Source organism: Nipponia nippon, unplaced genomic scaffold (genome assembly GCF_047370975.1).
Source record: "Nipponia nippon isolate SJK-2023a ecotype South Korea unplaced genomic scaffold, ASM4737097v1 scaffold_2, whole genome shotgun sequence".
Lineage (NCBI taxonomy): Eukaryota > Metazoa > Chordata > Aves > Pelecaniformes > Threskiornithidae > Nipponia > Nipponia nippon.
The window spans coordinates 32416998-32439950 of NW_028262336.1; the positions used below are offsets into that span (position 1 = coordinate 32416998).

Sequence of the window (22953 nt, forward strand, 5' to 3'; positions counted from 1 at the left end):
GTCTTTTTACTGAGGACTGACTCCTTTTTTGGAGGAGTATTGTCTTGTTCAAGTTCCTGTAATGATTTTCATTCATAACCAAATAATGGGAAAGCTAGGCCTTGAATGTTAATTTATTGTTTTTATTCCCGCTCTGTCCTGCTTGTTTTTTGATTTGGAATGGCTTGCAGACCATATTCTGGTATTTCATGAATCATTTGTACTTCAGATTAAAGGTTAGAAAACAGTAATGACAATTTATATTAAAGTTATATAAATTATATGTATTTATATTATACGTTACCCTTAAAATATTATTTACATAATCTTCCCTTGCGCCTATTGCTTTACGGCTATGGTGGCCAAAACTTACTCATCTCATCATTGGCAAGGAGCAAATAACAGGAAGATACTTCAAAGCCAACCACATTGCTTTGTTTTTCACTTATTTATGAGGTTTTAAATTACAGTTAAAAACTTCCAGCTCTATCCTTTTTTTTTTTTTTCCTTCAGTAGTTAGGCTTAAGGCTTTTGTTTCCTGAAAACTGCTGGATTGTAAGGGTTTACTTTAAATCTGTGGTTCACCAAGTACGGGGCCTGCTGGCAGGATGGGAGTCCTGCTCTTGGTTGTGTGGTCTTACCTCTCTGACGAGTGCCAGAGCCAGCTTCAGGAAAGGAGTAATAGCATGTGGCCTAGAGTGAATAGAAAAGATGAGATCTGTGGGACCTTTCTCCTTTAGCAATAACAAACAGTAATATTTCTTTGTCCGGTTTCTACTGGTTGCATCTTGAGAGTTCAGCATAGCCTGATGTGAATATAAGATAAAAGCTTAAAACTTTTCACAACTTCAAACAAGCATTTCTTCTGTGCTCTGCTAATGTTTCTCTTCATCATGGATACTCAGTTTGTCTGAAACATTTTCCAGTTAAGTACAAAAGATTAGAAAATTGATTTACCTGATAAAAAAGTTCAGGTGAGATTCCTGGGCAGATTTTGGTAACAAATTCCAACAGTTCAGCTTTCACAAAGCACCTGGAATTCAAAGGTCAGGCTGACTGTTAAACATCTTTCTCTCTATATGTATCTAAGATCACTTATCACCTGCAAAATTCTAGGTTTTACTGACCAGATGTTGGCCAGAGATATTACTGATTGCAACTAGATCATTGCAAAGTTAATGTGTTCTAGCAGGCAGTAGCAAATCCTTAGTTGAGTTACTTCAGCTACCTAATCAGCAACATTATTAGTGATGGTCAGACTTCACCAGACTCTGTCACGAATGTGAGCATGCAATTTATTTCAGTAAAAGCATTTCTCTCACTTTCCATCTATCGTGGATGTTTTTTAGAAAGAGATCTTTATGCTCTAGCAACAAGAATTTCAGAGTGGGGATTTTCCCTCCCTTTCTCTTACTCCCCCTGCTCCCCACTGCTTTTTGTTAAAAACGGTTGGGCTGAATCGGGTAGGATAAAATCTTGGCCGATGACCCCTCTTTCTTTGCTGGTTTTCTTTATTTATTTAACTTTAAACATATCCATTTCTTAGTATTACTTTTATTCAGCAACCTTATTTATTTGGGGAAGTCAGGACAGGAGGGAAATACTCACAGCACACAAGTCAATGATTAAAGTAATTGGACTGAAATTCTGTCGCTACCTGCATACAGTTCTGGCTCTGAGTACAGTCAGTTTGAAGAATAGTCTTGGATTGCTCTTGTTCAGTTCTCTGGCACGTATGCTTTTTTCTCTTTGGTAATTTTTCTAAAAATCTGGAGTTTGCTGTATATTATGAGGAAGTGTTACTGTGGCTTGTTGTTATAGCAGTTAAACACCTGTTTTGTTGACCCTCTGGAGACGCCATCTATTATGTGGCTGCCCACCACAACACGAGATTAGTGTTGACTTCCCATCCTATATTATTGTGATGCAAGAAGGGTTTTGAATAGCAAGTGGCGTAGGAGTGACCGGTCCATTCATTTCTTTAGTATGGGAGCCTATTAAGTAGGTCATTACAATTGGAATTCTTGCTAAAAGTTACCCTTACAGTATAAAATCTTCATTATTTATTCTGTCTGTAAAATGGAACATGTACTGTATGCAAACAGAATTTCTCTTTTTTTCTTTCTTTTTTTTTTAATGAATGTGAATGGTGATGAATCTTTCTTTTTAAAAAAAATCTGAATTAAAGCATTCCATTAACAGTATATCTGCTCAGAATTTCCCATAATCATTTAGTGAGGAACAGTGCCATCTGTTTTTTAGATAACAAAGCATATGTCCAAAGAAAGAGAACTATGTTGTCTGTTCCTTCATTCATTAAACCTCAAAGGCAATGCTAGTTTAAATAACATACCTGAATTAAAAGTCATAGTTTCCTTAAAACATGTTTTGTCTCAGATGTGCTGAGTATGTGTAAGCGGGGCTCTTGGTTGCCTTTTTTCATGTTTATTTGATTCTTCTTTGTTTAGACTAGTTACAGGTAGCTTGTCAGCACTGTCATGTGTGTTTGGTTAATAGGTAAGAAAATCAAATTTCAGTTCCTTACTTATAATGTAATTTTCATCATGGTACCATCCCAGGTAGCTGTACTGTTTCCACTGAGGCCTAAGTGTGGACCAGTCAGAACGTGATGGGTATTTACTGACATATATAATTGTAATGAAAATAGTTTCTTGTCTCGCAGTCTTGAAATACAAGCATATCTTTTGATTTGTGTTCTATCTTCAGGAAGATCTGAGGTTGCAGTGTTGCTGTCTGGCCACCAGATAGAGACTGAAGCTTGTGCAATAGTATTTTTCTTTTTTCTTTTCTTTTTTTCTTTTTTTCTTTTTTTCCTTTTTTCTTTTTTTCTTTTTTTCTTTTTTCTTTTTTCTTTTTTCTTTTTTCTTTTTTCTTTTTTCTTTTTTCCTTTTTCTTTTTTCTTTTTTCTTTTTTCTTTTTTCTTTTTTCTTTTTTCTTTTTTCTTTTTTCTTTTTTCTTTTTTCTTTTTTCTTTTTTCTTTTTTCTTTCCTTTTCTTTTTTTTCTTCTTTTGTGGTTGAGCATTCTTTGAAGCCAAGAGGGGAAATGAGTATTACCCCAATGATAAAGAATTTGAGAGTGTTATTGTGTAAAATGGATAATGACCACTTTGCTCCATAGTCTTCCATCATCAGGAAGAAGGGAGCAAGAGTCTCCTAAAGGATCTTGGAAAAAGAAGAGAATGTTACAAATTTTGCAATGTAACACAGGGAGGAAGAAAAGGTTGATTCTTTCTCCTCTCCCACCCAAAACTTTATGAACCCAAGACGGCAAAATAGTACCTGTTAAAAAGTTTGTACAGGTTAAAGTGTGTCCTCAGAAATGTGTGATCGTCTAAATGCACAATTAAAAGCACAATTTTCAAATAAGGTACTGGCTGCAAGCAGCATAGGAGTAGCCTGCAGAATTTTAATTATTTATGATTAGGGAAGAGCAAGAAATTAGATCCTGCCCCCCCCGCTGCTTATTTCAGAGTTGAAATTAGATGATTTTTTTTTTTTTAAGTAAGCGAGCAAATTTGACTTAGAAAATAAACATGAATCCTTGTCCTACAAATTCCCTTTCCAAATTAGAGCAACCTTATGTCTGAATAGTTGATCTGAACTTTGGAGTTCTTCCACACTGACTCTTTCCTCAAAACTTGTAACCTGCGTAACGGAGACCCTGTGCTGGTCATGTCAGCCTAGGACAGAGACTGGTCCCTGCCACTATCTGTGCACTGCAGCATGGTTTCTTTTACCAGCAAAATCTACCAGTGTTCCCGTGTTCCAATAATCTGTTTAAGTCAGATTAAGAAATTTGAAGGAAATACTTGCATTTTAAAAGCCTGTAACAGTGACAGTTGGGATTAGGACTAGATGCTGTTTAGTTGTTCAACAGGGCCGTGGGAGAGAACCAAAAGAGAGCGTACATAGGTGTGATTTGTTTAATGGTTCTCATTTGTTTGACAGATGAAAGGAAGAAACAAAAATGTTTTGTAAATGTCAAATAATTTGTTTAGGAAACTCTGAAACAGACTTTCGTGATGTTTACAAAATGGTTGTGCTTGTAATAAAAGAGAATTAAGGAATTAATTTGGTAAACCTGCTTAAGGGAAATTGATGATAGTGGGCATATCCAAAAGTTAATTGACTGGAACAAACACCGAGGGCATGACTTGGGTTAAAATTCCCTGAGGGAAGTTTAACTGTATCGCATAGTCTCTCAGAAACATTCCCTAATCACAAAGACCACAAGTCAGCAGTCTTGCAGGGGTGTAAAAATGTTACGTGGGCATATTTGGAGTGGTGTGCATCAAAGTTTTGAATTGCCATTTTCGGGAGCCTTCAGCTCCACTGAGTTTTGTACCTGTCCCAGCCTCATGCAGATGCGGTATGCTTACTGGTAGTGTCTTGGCTTTCCTCCCCTCTCTTTAGCTCTCTTGCGTCTTTAGCTGTCTTGCTCTCTTGCTCGTGCTCTCTTTTTTTCCCCCATGCGGTCTGCACATCCACCAGAGGAGAGCATGGGCTTAGCTTTCTAGTAGGTTGCTTGGGTACCTGAGTTCAGGTCCAGTTTCAGAAGCACACTCTCTTTATCGCTTCTGTTTGTGAGAACTGTTTTGGATCACTTCAACCTGATTTTTTTTTATTTGGTTATTGAGCAAAACAAATGAGCTATTTGCACAGCCACCATTATAAGTAGTAAGTAATGCCGTAAAAGATAGAGGACCAGTTACGCGTTTCAAGTTCATTTATTAGTTCAGCAATACTGATACAAAAACCAGTTTCACTATTTCTGTTGACAGCTTACGCTTTTTCCTCAGCTCTGCAGGAGGCTGCATATCAGTTTAGCTGTAATAGGAGGCAGCAGATGAGATTAAGCGCTTGGAAGCGGAGAGAGTTATGAGCGTGAGCGTATTTGATGGCATGACATGAGATAATGGGAGATGAGAGTTGTAAGGCTGAGCGTGGTGGTGCTCGGTCACCTAACCCTCTTAATAATGAGTAAGGAAGTAGAAGAAGCTTTTACATACATGAAACAAGCTTTTCTCCAATGGAATTGCTTGAACTTGCCCTGTGGTTTTCTGTCATTGGGAAGAGAGGGAGTAGAGAGAGGCAGGCTAGGGGACCAGTCACACTAACCTCACCGCTCGCTCTCCTAGCTCCCCATCTGACACTCGCACTGGGTGAGACAGAGAAGTTGCCAGAGCTTGTCTGGTGGTACAGTTGTGCTGTTAAGTAAGTGTCTGCTGAGCAGATAGTCAGCTTTAGCCAAACGAAATGGTTTGTGACTTAGTTTTTTCTGCCTTCTCTTTACTGGGGTACTACTCACCTCCAGCTTGCCACTTGGAACTTTATCTTTTCAGGAACTTTTATCTTCTGAGATTTCAACCAAATCTTAAGGAGAAATAGAAGTTGATTGGTAGATCCAGAGTTTATGTGGCGTATGTGTGCAAAGAAAAAAAAGGCACACAAATAATTTTATCACACATAAGTCTTGTTCCTTCAGGAAACCAATACAAAAAAATGGCCTACTGTTGAAGATGGTTTTGTTCTAAATGTAGTCAATTTTAGGAGACACAAATGAGGAACATAACTACCTTTCCAGGGGCATTGTTTTAAAACTTTGAAAGTAGGTATGGTGTTCATGTGCATGCTTTAGATTTCTTTAGATTTTCTTTAGGTTAGATTTAGATTTAGGCCTGGATATTGCAAAGCATGGTAGACCTGAGGGATTTTTTCTATTTGGAATTTAATACAGTTTAAATGTGGCAAACTGCCGCAGTTCTCCAGTAGTTATTACTGTTAACTTCCATTTGTGGTTTTAATGCAGCTATACATTAAATACAGTTACAGTTCACGTATCAGTCATGAGGTAGAGGAGTAATGTCAACAAGAATCTCTGTTGTCAAAGGAGCTGTATTTTTAACTGAGGGAAAAACTGTTTATTGGGATTAAGCCTGTTAGGCATAATGGGAGGAGAGGCAGGAATCTTGGGATTTCTTTCTTTTTTAAAATTAATTAAATATATTAAAAAGTAACTTAACTGTTAATTTCTTCTGATTCCTGTATTTGTTTTTCTTTTTTGAATGTCAGCTTAAAGAAAAAAATGTTGCAATGAAATAACTCATTTCTGTGAGGAATATCACGATTTGGTGTAGTAAATATATCATTAAAGTCCTAGCTTTTACTCTAAGTTATGATATGGTCATATTACAGAGGCGGATGCCCCAAACTTTCCGTGATCCAGCCACTGCTCCATTGAGGAAACTCTCCGTAGATTTGATCAAAACATACAAGCATATTAATGAGGTAACGGCTTCAGCTATCTTTGTAATGTGTATCGATGTGAAGTTTTTGTTTACAGTACATTATTAAGTGTATTTTCTATGAATAATCTCATGAAGAAATAAGAAAAATTCTAGCTTTCTCTCTGTTGTTCACATCTCATTTGAGATCATTGATGCCATGGCCCTGCTTTCTGTCCAGCACACAGGAAATTTTTTGTCCTGGAATTTATTTTCTGTTGTTTTATAAACAAATGGTGAGCTTTTCTGTTGCATGATAAGGAAGTACAAGTGGCACAAATGCTCTTTTAGCTCATGCTATAAACCTTTATGAATGTGTCTAAGGACTTTTAAGGAAAATAGTAAAATGTTTTCCCTAAATTATTTAAATGTTATTGGCAAATGTAAAGCACAAAAATTATGTGGTTAATAGAGGAAAGCATCAGTTAGAAACTAACTCTTTGGCAATTGTAGGGAATGTGAAGGAATTTCTGCCGTGATTACTGGCTTCCTTGGAATTCTTCTTTTCCAGTCTTGTGGAAAGAGCAACTGATAACTCTGGTTTCCAGGCTACTTACCATTTTTAATTTTGCTATGTGTATAGTGTACTGTGTTGTATCTTTTCTTTTTGCACCTATGAACTCCAGGGATCAGTGTTATTAGTACATTTATTTAGATCTGCTTTTGGAGTTTTTAAATTATTCATCAAGCCTTTGCTTTGGTATAATGACTTGACTTCAAATAGAGTGATAGCAGGAGAGGATTGTTTGTTGTTTCCAGTAGTAGAAGTTGCATTTTAAAATCACAGGATTAGGTATCATGATTATAAAAGCTGATACTATTCTTTATTGAACTGATGTTCTAAAAAGTGCTCTTAAGCGATATACTTTTCACGTTTAGGTTTACTATGCAAAAAAAAAACGGCGGCATCAGCAGGGCCAAGGAGATGATTCCAGTCACAAAAAGGAGAGAAAAGTTTACAATGATGGCTATGATGATGACAACTATGACTATATTGTAAAAAATGGAGAGAAGTGGATGGATCGTTATGAAATTGACTCTTTAATAGGCAAAGGATCCTTTGGACAGGTAATGTGTATCAGCTGAGCAACCTATCATTCATGTGAATCATAATATGCATTTCATTTGAAGTGGTATTCCTGTTTCATTTAGGAATTAAACTTTTTACTTAAACCTATTATACTGAGTGGCTGCTCAAGACATATTTTGTGCCGTTTCTTGTTACTGCAGTTAACATTTGAATATACTTCAGTATGTACGTCTGGTAAAGCATTTTGCAATGAGCAAATCCTCAGCCTTTTGCTATCAGTTCACATTTTTAGCTGTTTAGCTTGAGTTTTTAAATTTAAACAATAGTCTGGTGCTAGTTACTTAGTGTTTGTTTTGACTGTTCATAGCTGTAGGCAAGGCTTGAGAAGAAGGCTGGAAGAAGGATGGAGCTTTTCTTTCGTTGTTTTTGTTAGTTTTTCACAGATTTTGCCAGTCATTTTACAGTATTGTTTTTGATTATTTGATAATTGCATTTGGATATAATGCTTCCCTTAGTGAAGCCTCAGTGAAGCTCAGTGGAGCTTCTGAACTGGAACTGAGTTCTATTTTGTGACATCATTGCAATAAACGTCACACGATCAATTGTGGCTTTATTGTAGTATCATGTAAGAGAAGAAATTTAATAAAAGAAATTTAACTGGAAAGAACAAAAGTTCTAAAAACGTTTTCTCTGAATTCAGAAAGTGAAGTAAGTTTAGAAAGTGAGTTTTGCTGTATTTTGAAAACTCAAGTGATATTTCTGATGTGTTTGATGTTCTCTTTCAGGTTGTAAAGGCTTATGATCGAGTGGAACAGGAGTGGGTGGCTATCAAAATAATAAAAAACAAGAAGGCTTTCTTAAACCAAGCCCAGATTGAAGTGCGACTGCTTGAGCTTATGAACAAACATGACACTGAGATGAAGTACTATATAGGTATTTGAATAGTTATTCTTCATTTTTATTTAATCAAATTATGAATATTTTAGATCTTGCTATATAGCTTAGGATGCTTCTGGTACTAAAGAAATGAAAATAATAACACAGCTTTTAAAATTATTAATATTATTTAGTGCAAATTTTCCAGTTTGCTTTGCAACAGGACCAGATCCAGAGGAAGAATATATAAAATTATTTGGGATAACAGACTTGTTACTTTGTAGCATTGCGATCTTTTGTAGAATTTTCTTTTTCAAGGTAATGATATGGACCAGCTTTTCCACAGAAGCTGTGATCTGTGGCAGTTTGCATCTCTTTCACTACTTTGAATATATCTTAAATATCTCAGAACTGTCATGGATAAGAGTATGCATATTTAATGTAAACCAGCATTATACAATAGTTTTATGGCTAGCTTCATCATTAGTTTTTGATCGTGTGTATTTAAAAAGCTCAAAATTTTGTATAACAAAACTGAGATAAGACTTGTGTAAATTTTAAGACTTGCCCATTCATAGCTCAGAAAATATTTTAGAGCTTATGATTTTGATGGTTCCTGTAGATTGGAATGCTGTTCCCTTGACTTATTATAATGCTACTTGAACTTTAGAATAATGATGAAATTAAGTCAGCTCGTGTAAAAAGTTTATTAAATCCCATCTATCCTCTGGAGTGGAGAATTGGGCAAAAAGATGATGGAAGGAAAACAACGGCATGTTGTAAAGAGAGATGGAGAAGTATGAAACAGAGGGATTAAGGAAAATGAAACTGATTTTAATCATCCTTTAGTTCGTAGAAGATGAAATGCTGACAGCTATGCTTTTCTGATTTGCGTGTATATATTGGATTACTAATTTTTCTTTCTGTAGTTTAGAAAGAAACTTTTGAAATAATGTTAATATACACTGGTATTAAATTACCTGATGAGTATTGGGTTACTTTTTAACTTGTTTTGTAGAATATTATCTTTAGAATACATTTTATGTATTCAGTGTAAAAGTTTTTAAGGTATTTTTAACTTAAATTTATTAATAACATGTTTACACTGAACGAAATCTAAACTCCACAGCATACTAAGTCAAAAAGATGTTTCAGGAACGTTAAAGACATGAGCAGTTTCAGATTAATACACAGCAAATAAAGACACTATAGGCATCATCAAATAAGCTCTTGGAATTTTAAATTTTTAGAGTCTGTTTGTAACATCAGGTAAAATGAAATGGACCAAAACATCATATAATCTCCCTCTGTGAGTTAAGGCAGGATGGCTTTATACAGAGAGCAGTGCTGAAACAAAAAAAGCAAAAAAAAGTTCTGATAATTTTGAACAGTGGAGAAATAATATATGCTGCCTTTGCTCAGGCAGGTGATTTTAGGCTTGTTTTAGGCTTGTTTCAAGCTGATTTCCAAATCTATTAGGGTATATTTGAATAGTTTCCCTTTTATTTAACACAGTATTTAATGAACATGACAGCATCAGTAAAGATCAAAAAACCCCAAACAGATGATGTTTTGAATGAGTACCTTGTATTGCATGCTGGGCAAAAACTGACCATGGAAAACTGAGATCTCTAGGCACTTCACTGGAAAATATTTATAAGTATAGGGACAGTTGCTTATGAACATATTTTTGCAACAAGACTTAATTGAAGCATTCAGCATATTAATGTAAAAAATAAGTTGTCTGTAGGACATGCGGACAATTTACCCTCGCATAGGCTTTCAGATACATGGTGCTGAGAATAACTGAATAAGGCTGAAAACATTGCAAGTATTACAATGTACTGTGTGATGTCGAATGTAGACTTAGGGAGAACATGGGTTAAATACGCTGTAGCCTGATTTTTAAGGACATAAAGTTTAACTGCTTATGCTTCTGTCAGATCTCCTCTAGTACCTTTAAACCTTCTGACTGGCCTCCTTCAGAACTAACACAAGTGTAAGAATGCGTTAAGGTCTTCAAGTTTTGTGAAAACTGGTGGCAAAATGGAGGAGAAATGTTCAAATGTCATGTCTTCACTGAAGGAAAGATGTGGCAAGTTCAGCTCTTATCCAAACTATTTCAGCTGTGTGGTGCTTGCAAGCGGTACTAGCTGGCCAGTAGCATGCTGGTAGTTACAAATCAGTTGGGAGTAAGTGGTGTTTCTTGCCAAGTTGGCAAGTCCAGTAAGCTTAGGTGGTGTGGGGAGGAATTGGAATCAAGTGTAGGAAGACCACAAGGACATGAAAAGGTGCTGGTGCTTTCATGGTGGGAGGATAGTGGAAATATGGCAAAGATGAGAAAATAGGAAAGGTCTAGACAATTATGTATTGCAAGAACTGGTATCGGGGTGGAAGCAAATGGTATTGCTACAGGTAAGTTGTAAGGGACACATGAAGAACTGGCTTATGATAATGGAGAAAAAAAAATCCATAGGACACCAAGTAATGACCTTAACTGAAAGTCTGAATTCTCATTGTGCTACTATTGGTTCAAGATTTTACTATGACAAAAAGGGAAGTGCGTTCCTTTTTATCTGAGGGCTGAAGTATTTTTCCTATTTCAATTTTCTTTTACTTGTGGCAACCAACCTGAATGATTGGCAGACTGATAAACCCTTTTTGCCTCTAAACAGATTAATGTGATTAATTTTTCACCTATTTAATGAAAAAATTGATTCAATCTGGACTGGATTGGTTGCTTTCATAAATTGAGATTGTGCCTGATTGAAATTAATATAGTGCCTTTGGGATATTGATCAGTTTTGTTAACTGAAGTAATCAATCACAGCTTATAAATTGCAGTAATGTCTTAGTATATTTTAAATGAACCTGACAGTCAAATATTTTCTCTGTAAATGTAAGGGAATTTTCTAATAAAGAATTCAGTCTAAAGTGCTATATCTGCTTTACTGCTGAGAATGCTGCTGTATGTGCACTTTTTTCCAATCTGCTTGGACTTGAATACAGTTTTAGCTTTAGGAGCATGGAGAAATGAACTCTCCCCTGAAAAAGATCAAGAGTGTTGTAACAAAGGTTGTGTTACACAGTTTGCACTTCTTGTCTTTTTTGCTGATATTTTTATTTACCAACAAATGTGTTTGCCTTTTCTAATAGGGGAGTGATAGCTTATTTTGAAAAACAAAACAAAAAAACCCACAAAAACCTCTCTTCTATCTTTTAAATCATTTTTTGGTTAATATAGCTTTACTGAGGTACACCTGAGGACAATTCAGATGTGTAAAATGTCTGCCTGTACCCTAGGCATGGCAGCAATATTCTGTAAATAACCATAGATCTAGGAAAAAAAAGCAACACTGTATTATCTTACTCACAGGTCAGCTTCCTACATATTGATTAAAATATTTAAGCATTGTGTTGTAATTAGTATTTAATACTTTACACACAGGATATGTGTTAATTATTTTCTTCCTCTTTTTAAAGTGCATTTGAAACGCCACTTCATGTTCCGAAACCATCTCTGCTTAGTCTTTGAAATGCTGTCCTACAATCTGTATGATCTGTTGCGGAACACCAACTTCAGAGGTGTCTCATTGAACCTGACACGAAAATTTGCACAGCAAATGTGCACTGCATTGCTTTTTCTGGCGACTCCTGAACTTAGTATCATTCACTGTGACCTAAAACCTGAGAATATCCTGCTCTGTAACCCCAAACGAAGTGCTATCAAGATTGTTGATTTTGGCAGTTCATGTCAACTTGGACAGAGGGTGAGTACTAGTAAAAATTCTACTTATGCTACTGTTAGATACATATGAAAAATTTAATATTTTTAGGTCATAATACCTAGATAGCTAATTTAAACTTTATTAATGATGACTTAAGTGAAATAGTAACTATTTTTTACATAGGGTGTTAGAGAGCAACAGTCCGTAGGAGCTTCAAATATGAATCTTAATGCCGTAGTAGAAAGTAGAACTTTCACCATAGGGATAAACTTTCCATCTTTCTTTTCTCCTTGGTTACTTTTTTATGCCGTGTTAATGCAGAATGATTGATTGTACTTGATTGTAGAAGTCTGCAGTGCTGTTACATAAAATACTCTTTTATTATTTTCTTATGCCATATGTATTACTCCTTCCACTTTAGCATGTCCTCTATTTAGTGTGCCTTGGAGACAGAAGATATTTGAGGGCCTAGACAGTGCAGTAGCTGGCTCTTAAAGATACTGGTTATAACTAACCTATTTTTAGAAACACTGTAGCAACTGTGGAAAGACTGAATTGAGTTTAGTGGTGGTATTGCTGCGAGTAAAGATGCATATGTGCAAAGCGTTTCCAGGACAAGGGGCCAGATTGCTTTCTGTCGACAGTTCTTCAGATTAGGATAGATCTATATTATTAAATAGTTGTCCAAAAGTTTTTGTATTTGTGTCCTGTTGTTCATGTACTTTGAAGATGAGTGTGTTTTTTATTTGAGCTGTTAGAATCTGTTGAGCATAGTCTATCCAGCATAGCCAATTAACTATATTAGCTTTAAGAAATGTTAAAATATATACACCTAGCTATTAATATATTAAGATCATAAATAATTCTGTTTGGATGCCAAAGCCTGTTTTCTTTAGGAAGAGCTTTGAATCCTATTCCTCAAGTGTTTGATTTGTACTGACGATTTGCTCACTGAAAAGTTTATCAGAATGTGCTGTTCAGCTTGCGCCTTATAGTGTAGTACAAATAGACTCTTTCCTGGTTGAAAGAATTGTATTTGGCTGAGCAAGTGACCACTTCCATTCAGGGTGCCTTTGCTTTAGTTGTTCGCACTGAAAAAAAATTGTTAGCTAGAGAGGTAAGGAGGACTTCTATAGAAAAAAGTTAGACTTCAGTTACTTCGAAAAAAGGATTTTGAGCCTTCCCCAGTCAGTTGTGTACCTTTGGCGGTTTTATCTATAAATTTGTGAATGGTATGTTTTTGCTTTGAGAAAGCTGGGTGTTAAAAAACCCAAACCAACCAACCAACCAAAAAACCTCCAAAAATGTGCAACGTTTGCAAAAGAGATGACGTTTCAGAAGTCTGACTGGTAATACTGCAGATGAAATTGTTCTATGAGAAGAATTAAGAAACTTCATGGCCTGACTTTAATAGAAGTACCCTGATCCTTTTTTGAGGAGTTGGGGCTGGACAGTAGCACCCCATCGCTTTTTCCCATAATAAGTTTGGGAAGAGTGGGTCAGAATATTGACTGTTATATTGAAAGCTGTGGTAAGATGTACATTCAGATTAATAAAAGGACTTTTTGCTATAAACCAGAAACTTTTCAGCCCGGGGTGAAGGAAGACACCAGGAGGTGAAATGAGGTCTTGATTGTTTAGGTCAATAATAAGATAATTTTGAGATGTTAAGAAGCACAAATACAAAAACCTAGTGTAATTCCTTATTAAAATTAACTTAAATAGCAGTAAGGAAATACCAGTATTTTGTGGAAAGTGCTGGATAAAATTGCATGTTACTTAGAATATAAAGTATGGTTCTGTTTTGGGTATTTTTTTGTTTGGTTCATTTTTTGCTAAGGGTATTGGAGTTTTTTTTTTTTTTCTAAAGGGTTTTTGTTTGTTTGTTTACGGGTAAGCCAGTCTCCAGGTTTAGAATCAAGATAGAATTATCTGTGTTGTGAAATAAGCAGGATAGCTGGGGGTGGAAGGAGGTTACCTTTTTCCGTGTGGCATTTTGTAGTTCCTGGAATGACCTGATAATTTAATCTTATTTCATCATATCATAATTGTGGCTTTTGATCTTTTACTATAGATTTTGTCTGAAGTGTTACGTGATTCTGATGTGGCTTGTGGAATACTTTTTCTTTGGGTGATACCAGACTAAAATTTTGTTGTATGATTACCTGTAATTGCTTGAGATTACACTTATCAACCCTAAAGTGTAAAATACTGTCATCATGAGTGAATCTGCACTTTTTTCTTTTTTCTTTTTTTTTTTTTTTTTGTGAGAGTGTGAATGCTATTATTTTCTTAAGAATTAACATTTACATATTTTTACAAACTTAATGTATAGACACTTTTTAGTGTCACTGATACCTTGGCTTTCCCTACACTGAAAATGTATTTCATGGTAGTTCTGTTTTGTAATACAGAGTCATAATAGTGCTCTTTGGATGCTGTGTATTACCTTTAGATGCTTTTATTTCAGATATACCAATATATCCAGAGTCGTTTTTATCGATCACCAGAGGTGCTACTGGGAATGCCTTATGATCTTGCAATTGATATGTGGTCCCTTGGGTGTATTTTAGTTGAGATGCACACTGGAGAGCCTCTTTTTAGTGGGGCAAATGAGGTATGTAGCTATATTACAGTACAAGTAATTTGATTATTTTTTTTTGTTGTTCATTGTCATCATGACTTTCATCTGTTTAATTGTAATGCATAAATTAGGGAAGTGTAGTAATTCTAAAATGAATAAACATCAATGCATCAATGACAGCAATGTCTTTTGTCAGAACTCTAAATTGCCTGTTAATAGTTTTCTGTTTCTGGGTCCCCCCTTACTCCTTATTCACTAATTTGTTCTGTACATATTGGATTTTTTATTAAACTCACAATTAATTTAAAACTTGGCTGGGTAGTTAACACTTGCTTCCCATGTGACTATAGAATATCACTCTGTCACACTGCTCAGCTGTCACATGTTCTTCACAAATATTCTTTGTTTGGAACAGGTGGATCAAATGAATAAAATAGTGGAAGTTTTGGGGATACCACCTACCCACATCCTTGACCAAGCACCAAAAGCAAGAAAGTTCTTTGAGAAGTTGCCAGAAGGCACTTGGAACTTGAAGAAGACCAAAGATGGAAAAAGGGTAGGTTACATAACTAGGATGAGAATATGGACTGTCTCTTTAAAAAAATATATATAAAAAATGGTGAGATGTTACTTTGCTTTACATCTTGCCTTACTGAAAATGTAGGTTTATTGTTGTTTATTATTGTTCCATGTTGTAAGACAGGTTGATTAAATAACACTTTCCTTAGTGTTGAATAGTTTCTTACTTCTATTTGACTGACTTCCTTCTATGGCATGTTTAAACTATGCACATCCAAGGCTTAATATATAACTTGATTTCAAGCAATTTCTAACTTCCCAACAGGAATACAAACCACCTGGAACTCGTAAACTTCACAATATACTAGGAGTTGAAACAGGAGGACCAGGTGGACGTCGTGCTGGGGAATCGGGTCATACTGTAGCTGACTACTTGAAGTTCAAAGACCTCATCTTAAGGATGCTTGATTATGACCCTAAGACACGAATTCAACCTTATTATGCCCTACAGCATAGTTTCTTTAAGAAAACAGCAGACGAAGGTACAAACACAAGTAACAGTGTGTCTACGAGTCCTGCCATGGAGCAGTCACAGTCTTCAGGAACCACCTCTAGTACATCTTCAAGCTCAGGTAAGTTCTCATTAACAGATAACGAATTATATTTCCCAATCACATCAAAGGACTCCTTCCCAGATAAATGTAATTTTTTTTTGTTGTTGTTAAAAAACAAATATGTCAGTCATACTCATCAAAACAATTATTTTAATCAGCTGGAACAGGTAACTGCTCCAAGAAAAATATTAAAAGCAGATGAGGAAAAATGTGCGTGATTATCATAGGTCTTGTATTTTTACCTTGAAGCAGTTTAAATATCTTCATGCTGTCATTGTTTTACAGATTACTGTAAATTTTGTGTCTCTTAGTTATTGTGCATGTTATAATTTTATAGGTGGATCTTCTGGAACAAGCAACAGTGGAAGGGCACGGTCAGACCCCACACACCAGCATCGACATAGTGGTGGACACTTCACTGCTGCTGTTCAAGCTATGGACTGTGAAACACACAGCCCACAGGTATGCTTAAGTAGAGCTTTGGTCTGTTTGATTTATACAAATTTTCTGAGAATATTAATTCCCTAAAATTTAATTAACACTTCCATTTCAGGAATGAAGTGGTTTAGACATAGAACTAGGTATCAGATTTGGTTTGTTTTTTACCCCCAACTCTTGTATGGTCTTGTGCATGTTAGGTCAGTCATTTAGGCAAAAGTACTGCAGGTAGCTGTAAAAATTTCCATAGATTCTGCAGAGGTGAAGGTTTTGAATCAGTAGCAATAAGTCAGGTGGAGCTGTCAGTGCTTCATCTTCCAACCCAGTGAAGAACTAGCTTGTACTTCAGTGGACTCCTGGGGAGTTCTTACTTCCATTTTATGGTGTTCAGGTACTTCACCAACATTATTATTGGCTGAATTAGTGTTTATTCAGTACTTCTTGGAAAGAAGCAACAACTCATTTATTAACTACAAATAATGCAATAATACTTTTATTTTAGTACAGAACAGATAAAAATATAAATCAGTGTATGCTAGCTTGTTTTATTCCTGGAAGAATAAAACTGAAATGTGATAGTAATTTATCATTTCTGTTCATCACTTTTACAGATGTAGAATCACTTTTACAGGTGTAAAGCAATAGCCTCCAAGCATTATACTCACAAGAAAATAAAAGATCATACATGCTTCTTTGCATCTGACAGAAACCAAACTTTTTCTCCCAAGTAGACAACTTAGTTTGTGCAACAAATTGATGTTTAGCTAGACCTTGCTATTATAATAATCTTTAATCAGCTGTGTTCTTCCGGAGAAGTGGGTAGTACTCCTCTAATGCTGTTGACGCTGTTAAAGATATAAAGCACAACATATTAATTTAGCTTAGTATGCTAATTGTATCCAGAGGCCTGAGTCAGAGATCAGGGCCTTATTGTTCTAGGTGGTGTACAAATATTATATTGTTTAATACTACTGTTACATAAAGCTGCTTCCATAATTTTGACAGTAAGGTCACATATTGGACTGACTTAAACTGTTTGAAAAAAGCATCCAGAATGTGAACTCATTTTTCTTAAGGTATATTTAGAAAAGTGTGTTGGAAATGCTTCTTAACTACATGCTTACATTTTTAGAATAATTTTGCAACTGCAAGGTTCGGTTATTTTTTTTAAAAGTTAGCATAGACCTTAATAACTTAATCTCTCTCCTGTATTGCAAATGGACAGATTTGATTAAGCATTTTAATTTTATTTTGCTTATTAACATAGGTTCGACAACAGTTTCCTCCTCCAATTGGTTGGACAGCCACTGAAGCTCCTACACAGGTCACTGTTGAAAACCATCCAGTTCAAGAAACCACCTTCCATGTAACCCCACAACAACAGAATGCATTACATCATCATCATGGAAATAGCTCTCACCACCACCACCATCACCACCACCACCACCATCATCATGGACAGCAAGCCTTGGGTAGCCGGACCAGGCCGAGGGTCTACAATTCTCCAACAAACAGCTCCTCCACCCAGGATTCTATGGAGGTGGGCCACAGTCACCACTCCATGACATCCCTGTCTTCCTCAACTACTTCTTCCTCTACATCTTCCTCCTCTACTGGTAACCAAGGCAATCAGGCCTATCAGAACCGCCCAGTGGCTGCTAATACCTTGGACTTTGGACAAAATGGAGCTATGGACATGAATTTAACAGTCTACTCTAATCCGCGCCAAGAAACTGGCATAGCTGGACATCCAACGTACCAGTTTTCTGCTAATACAGGTCCTGCTCATTACATGACTGAAGGACACCTTGCAATGAGGCAAGGGATTGATAGAGAAGAGTCTCCCATGACAGGAGTTTGTGTTCAGCAAAGTCCTGTGGCTAGCTCGTGACTAAACTGAAACTAAGTTTGTTTCTTGTGTGTTTTTATAGAAGTGGTGTTTTTCCAAAAACAAAGTGCAAAGCTGCTTGAATCAGAAGGAGATAAACTCACTGAACCGCTACAGGAGGGCAAAGCTGACTATTTTTTTAAACTTGAAAAGATTGCAAAGGGACAATGAAGTTTTTTTTGTTGTTTTTTGGGGTTTTTTTTGGTTGTTTTTTTCTTTTTTTAAGAGCCATGTCCGGACCCACCGTAACGGATAGCTTAGTGGTGTTCACCTTTTGCTTCCCCCATTTTAACTTGCCACAACCTAGTCATAGTTTGGTTTTTTTGGGGAGGGTTTTTATTTGGTCTCATTCAACAGGGGTTATTGTTCAAATGTTAGTTGTAGTTGCAAACTAGTTTCTTTTTAAAGGCATTGCACATGATTTATAAAAAGGCCCTTTGAAGTTTTTGGGTGGGAGGGGTGTGAGTAATATATATATATATTTTTTTTTTTAGTTCCCCAAACAAACATGGGCACAGAAATGCAGTACTGTAAGAAAGAGGGACCTTCAGATTACACAAATATATATTCTTCAGCTGTAAAAAGGGACGGTTGTAATGGAGTTTGTAAGGCACATTAAGCATGCTAAGTGGCGGTGATCAGAACTCTCCTTTTCTGAATCTACTGAGGATCAAAGCAGCAATTGTAATGGGATTCTGTGGGTCTCATATTTTGGAGACCACAGTCAGTTAGTATTGAAATATGACTGGTTTCATAACTGAGGTGCACTGAGAAGCAATCAACGGGTCGGTCCTGGCCAGTCCTGGGGAGGTCTAAGTGGTGGTCTTTGGGATAACCTTTGGCCTTATGGATTTGGACTCTTAAGTTAGAAGAGCCTACCATTTCAGATGCAATCACTTTTGGACATGCTTTTGCAGACAGTCCTTAATGCTGAAAACACAGAGAATGGGTAATTCAAGAGGCCTTTCTTTTAAAGTAGACTTTTGTGACCCACTTATTGTAAGGTATTGCAAGGTCACTTTGCGTGTGTCATAAAGTTGACTTCCTTATTGGTTGAAGGTCACAGGAGTAGTGGTTTGCGTTTGATGGAAATAGCTACAACTGTGTCCCTTCCTGCTTTTTACTTTTTTCTTTTGCTTTTTCTCGGCACGTGGTTTCTCCACCATTACTTCTGCACAAAGACGTCTTCTGTTCATCCTGAACATTTTTAAAAATGCAGAATTTTATGTGACTGCTTTTTTGCCTCACAATTATGCTGTGAATTTTACAAAAATTTATTTTCTTTTTTGATAATTTATTGTACCAAAGCTGTTTTTATAGCACATAGATGTCTGTAACCAATAATGTAGCAGTTCTGCACTTTGACACAAGGTGTAACTAGACCATTTTTAAATGTCAGTTGAAAATTATGGCTGTACTATTGCTTAAACAAAACTGGAACTGTTGTTGAATTCATAGCCAATACATTTACAGCAATCTGTGTACTGAACATAATAGATTGACATCTACTTCGAGACTATAACATCTGTTACATTATAAATGTGTTCAGGCTTCTGAAGGTAAAAGGGACACTAGATCCAGAAGCTATGAAACCAGCAGTTGATTCTTGTATTCCTTATTAACATAATTGTAAACTTGAAGGCAAGACCTTGATTGCATGAGCAGGTCCAAAATAATAGTCTGAGTAAAGCAAAACACTCACATGAGACCTGAGGTTAGCAGGCTGTATTTAACAGGTGCCTAATTTTTGGGTAATGCTGCCTTAATATAACACAGTCAGCTTGGCAGTTGCAAAATTTACGGGCCCATTCAGAGATTTATTTATATGAAAAGTAAAAGCTCCGTGAAAAACATTTGAAAGAATAAGGGTAATTCATTGATTGCCCATCCCAGATGAGCATTGTTTGCCCATTATATATTACAGAAGCAGTGATCTACCTCTGCCAGTAAGCCCTTTTAAAAGTTAATTTAGCAGAAAATTCAGAGTTCATACTGGTCAATTCCATGCGGCTAAGTCATTTTTTTTCAGACTAAAAGGTGGAATTTTTTATACTTACAGTGGCAATGCAGCAGCCGACTACCATGTAAATCGGAATGAATACTTGGGATTACCATTTTTTTGTAAATCATTATTTTTTTTTTAATCAAGTGATCCATATTTCTTTTGTATTGACACGTCAACCCTGTGGATGAAAGTGGGTTTTTTTGGGGTTTTTTTTGTTTTTTTTTTTTTTTTTTAAACTCAGTCATTCAGAGAAGTTTACAGGATTTGGAAGGCTGTCACCTTAGAAACAGGATGCTGAGTTTAGCAATATAAAAAGGAATCCAGTACTTACTGCTGTCTAGGAATATAAGGGTAATATAATATCTGGGTGATTTTTGTGTGCGCAGGTTGCCACACCTTAGCAAGCGCCAAAAAATAAAGCAGTTAAAAATATCTACACAAAGAAGAAATCATAAAATCCAGTGCTTCTGCATACTGTGTTATGTTACAGTCCAGTTTTGTGTGCTTTACTACACAGTTTGGTTACAGGACTTCTGTGCATTGTAAACATAAACAGCATGGAAAAGGTTAAATACCTGTGTTCAGATTGTAAGATCTAGTCCGGACTTGCTGTGTATATTGTAACGTTAAATGAAAAGACAAGCCCTTTGTATTATAGTCATGCAGTCTTATGTATGATAAACAGTTGAATAATTTGTCCTCAGACTCTTTACTGTGCTTTTTAAAAAAAGAGTAATTTAAGAAAAAATGTAAACATAGTAAATCTTCCTATGCAATTAACCTACTCCAAGCCATGGTATGGTAGGTATAATTATACTATAATATGTAAATATTAGATACATTGAAACAGACTTAAAAATATGAAAGTAAAAGTTGGAGGCATAACAGATAATTTTGAGTTTTTAATTGAAACAGCAAGGTATACAAATCATTGATGTATGAACACAGCTCTGCTTGATTCTGATGGACTGTGCTTGTAGTTTGAGTTCTTTATATTATCATCTGTTAGTTTGAATGTTCTTATATGCACTGCAGCTTTCTACCTATTACAGACTAGCTCATTTTAAGGCCAGAAGTGACCATGGTAGTGAAATAATCTGACTGGCATGCCATTATCCCTAGAATTCAATCTAGTTATTTCTGCATCATGAAGTCCGTATCTTTTGGGTGCAGTAGAACATACTTTTGAAAAAGATAGCTGATTTTCATATAGATTCTTCAAGTGTGAGGATTTTTCCGTGTCTCTTGAGTGATTCAGCTAGTTTTATTTTCCATACTCTTAGTCCTCCTTCAGTTTTAGGACTGTTTAGTTACAGCTGCTGGCCATCAGATAGCTAGCTGCCTATTAGAATAACAAATAACTACTCTAGTTTTAAACTATTTCACTTTATTCACATAAAAATATGTTAACTTTAATAACGTATATAGATGGAGTTCCTTAAATCTCTAACTAAAGCTTTTACGGCTCTTCTGAAACTTCAGATGTTTTAAAATTCATTCTAAAGTGTGGACATAAGAACTGCATACGGCAGCTGGTAGTAATTTCAGTATTGCTGTGTGCGTCTAGTATGTGCAGGTACATTCTTGAACCTTTCAGTTTATATCTTTGCTTGTTTGTTTATACCTCCAAGGACTGCATTTTTAAATCTTTCAGTTATTTGCATTAAAAGATTGTAAATTTAGATGATTATCCATCATGATTCCTAAGTCCTTTTCAGAACTGCTGCTCTTCCAGGATGTAGTCTTCCATCCTGTAAGTATAATGATGTCTGAATGGGACCAGTTTACAGAAGGGTTGGATTCACCTATAGATGTGACTTTGTCTTCATTGTTTATCACTCTGCCATCGTTATTTTCATTAAACCATCAATGTGCTTATATTTTATTCTTGATAACTGAAAAATCTTAAATACCTTGGAAGATAATTCCTGTTGAAACCCATCAGAAGCATCTTTTTTTAATGAGGAAGTAATCTTAAAACTCTAACCTTCTGACACAGAGTGGTGAATATGTTGTGTTGATTTATAGAACAAATATATATTTCAATAACATCATTATATGGAACTATGGAAGTATCTTTCTAGTCAAAGTTACACAAATAACTGACTACAAAGTAGAGTTATTGCTGAGTGTTGATCTCATGAGGATAGTTTGTACGGGATCCAGCATGACTGGCAAGTGTGTTTTACTTAGAAGGATGGATATTAGAACTGCACAATATCTTGCATCTTTCAAGCAAAGAAAGCCACCTTGCCAAATTGTAGTTTTCTGTTATATATCCCTGGTTTTGTGGGCTTCTACAGAAGCAACCTCATGTTGAAAAGTTTGCAGTTGGTATTTATTTCTCCACTTCGTAATGACAGTTGAACTATTTTTTCCTTATTGATTAAGATGCCTTGTTTTTATTTCAACAGTTGTCCGTACTAGCCCTATCAAATATATATGATCTGCCTAGACCTGGGAGGATTTGCAGTTTCTGTTGTTTATTATGTTTTATGCTAGATGTTACAGAGCATCACGGAGTTCAAGCACAAGACGGTCACTGTGGCTATCCTTGAGGACCTGAATGATACGAGAATGTGATATACTTCATGAGCCAGACAAAGGTGGTAGTTAAAATTTTAAACTTCAGGCTCCTCTGCTGAATGGCAGAGAGAAAATTTAATTCACTTTAAGCAATGTTCATCGATTCTAGAAGGAAAGTGAGGATGGAAGATTTCGAAGAGGCTAAGGGTTGGAATGGAAAGGATGTTTTGTGTGGGAGGGAGTCTAACCAATCGGAAGAATAGCATAGGGAGGGGAGAGAAATACCCTTAGCTGGAGTGGAATCATGCAGACCTTAATTGAAAGCAAGACTGAGAAATGTTTATGTGGTCTTGGCCCTAGGAAAGCATGTGAGAGAAGCTAAATGAAGAACTTCATGGCCGTGTTGAATGAGACTTAACGGATCTATTTTGACTGGAAAATACATTTTTCACAGAAGGCTG

General features: G+C 36.0%; 1 protein-coding gene across 5 annotated transcripts in view; it reads left to right on the top strand.

Annotated features, from left to right (window-relative positions):
• DYRK1A (dual specificity tyrosine phosphorylation regulated kinase 1A) overlaps positions 1-21648 on the top strand; it is an 88911-nt gene extending 67263 nt beyond the window's left edge. For all 5 annotated transcript variants that reach the window (XM_087756676.1, XM_087756679.1, XM_087756675.1 and 2 more), the window contains 9 exons: positions 6196-6288; positions 7164-7352; positions 8100-8247; positions 11674-11960; positions 14389-14535; positions 14918-15058; positions 15347-15653; positions 15973-16097; positions 17341-21648. In XM_087756676.1, the coding sequence (XP_087612802.1) occupies positions 6196-6288; positions 7164-7352; positions 8100-8247; positions 11674-11960; positions 14389-14535; positions 14918-15058; positions 15347-15653; positions 15973-16097; positions 17341-17964 (2061 nt within the window). In that variant the 3' untranslated portion in view covers positions 17965-21648. The remainder of the gene's footprint in view (positions 1-6195; positions 6289-7163; positions 7353-8099; positions 8248-11673; positions 11961-14388; positions 14536-14917; positions 15059-15346; positions 15654-15972; positions 16098-17340) is intronic.
• The last annotated feature ends 1305 nt before the right edge of the window (positions 21649-22953 follow it).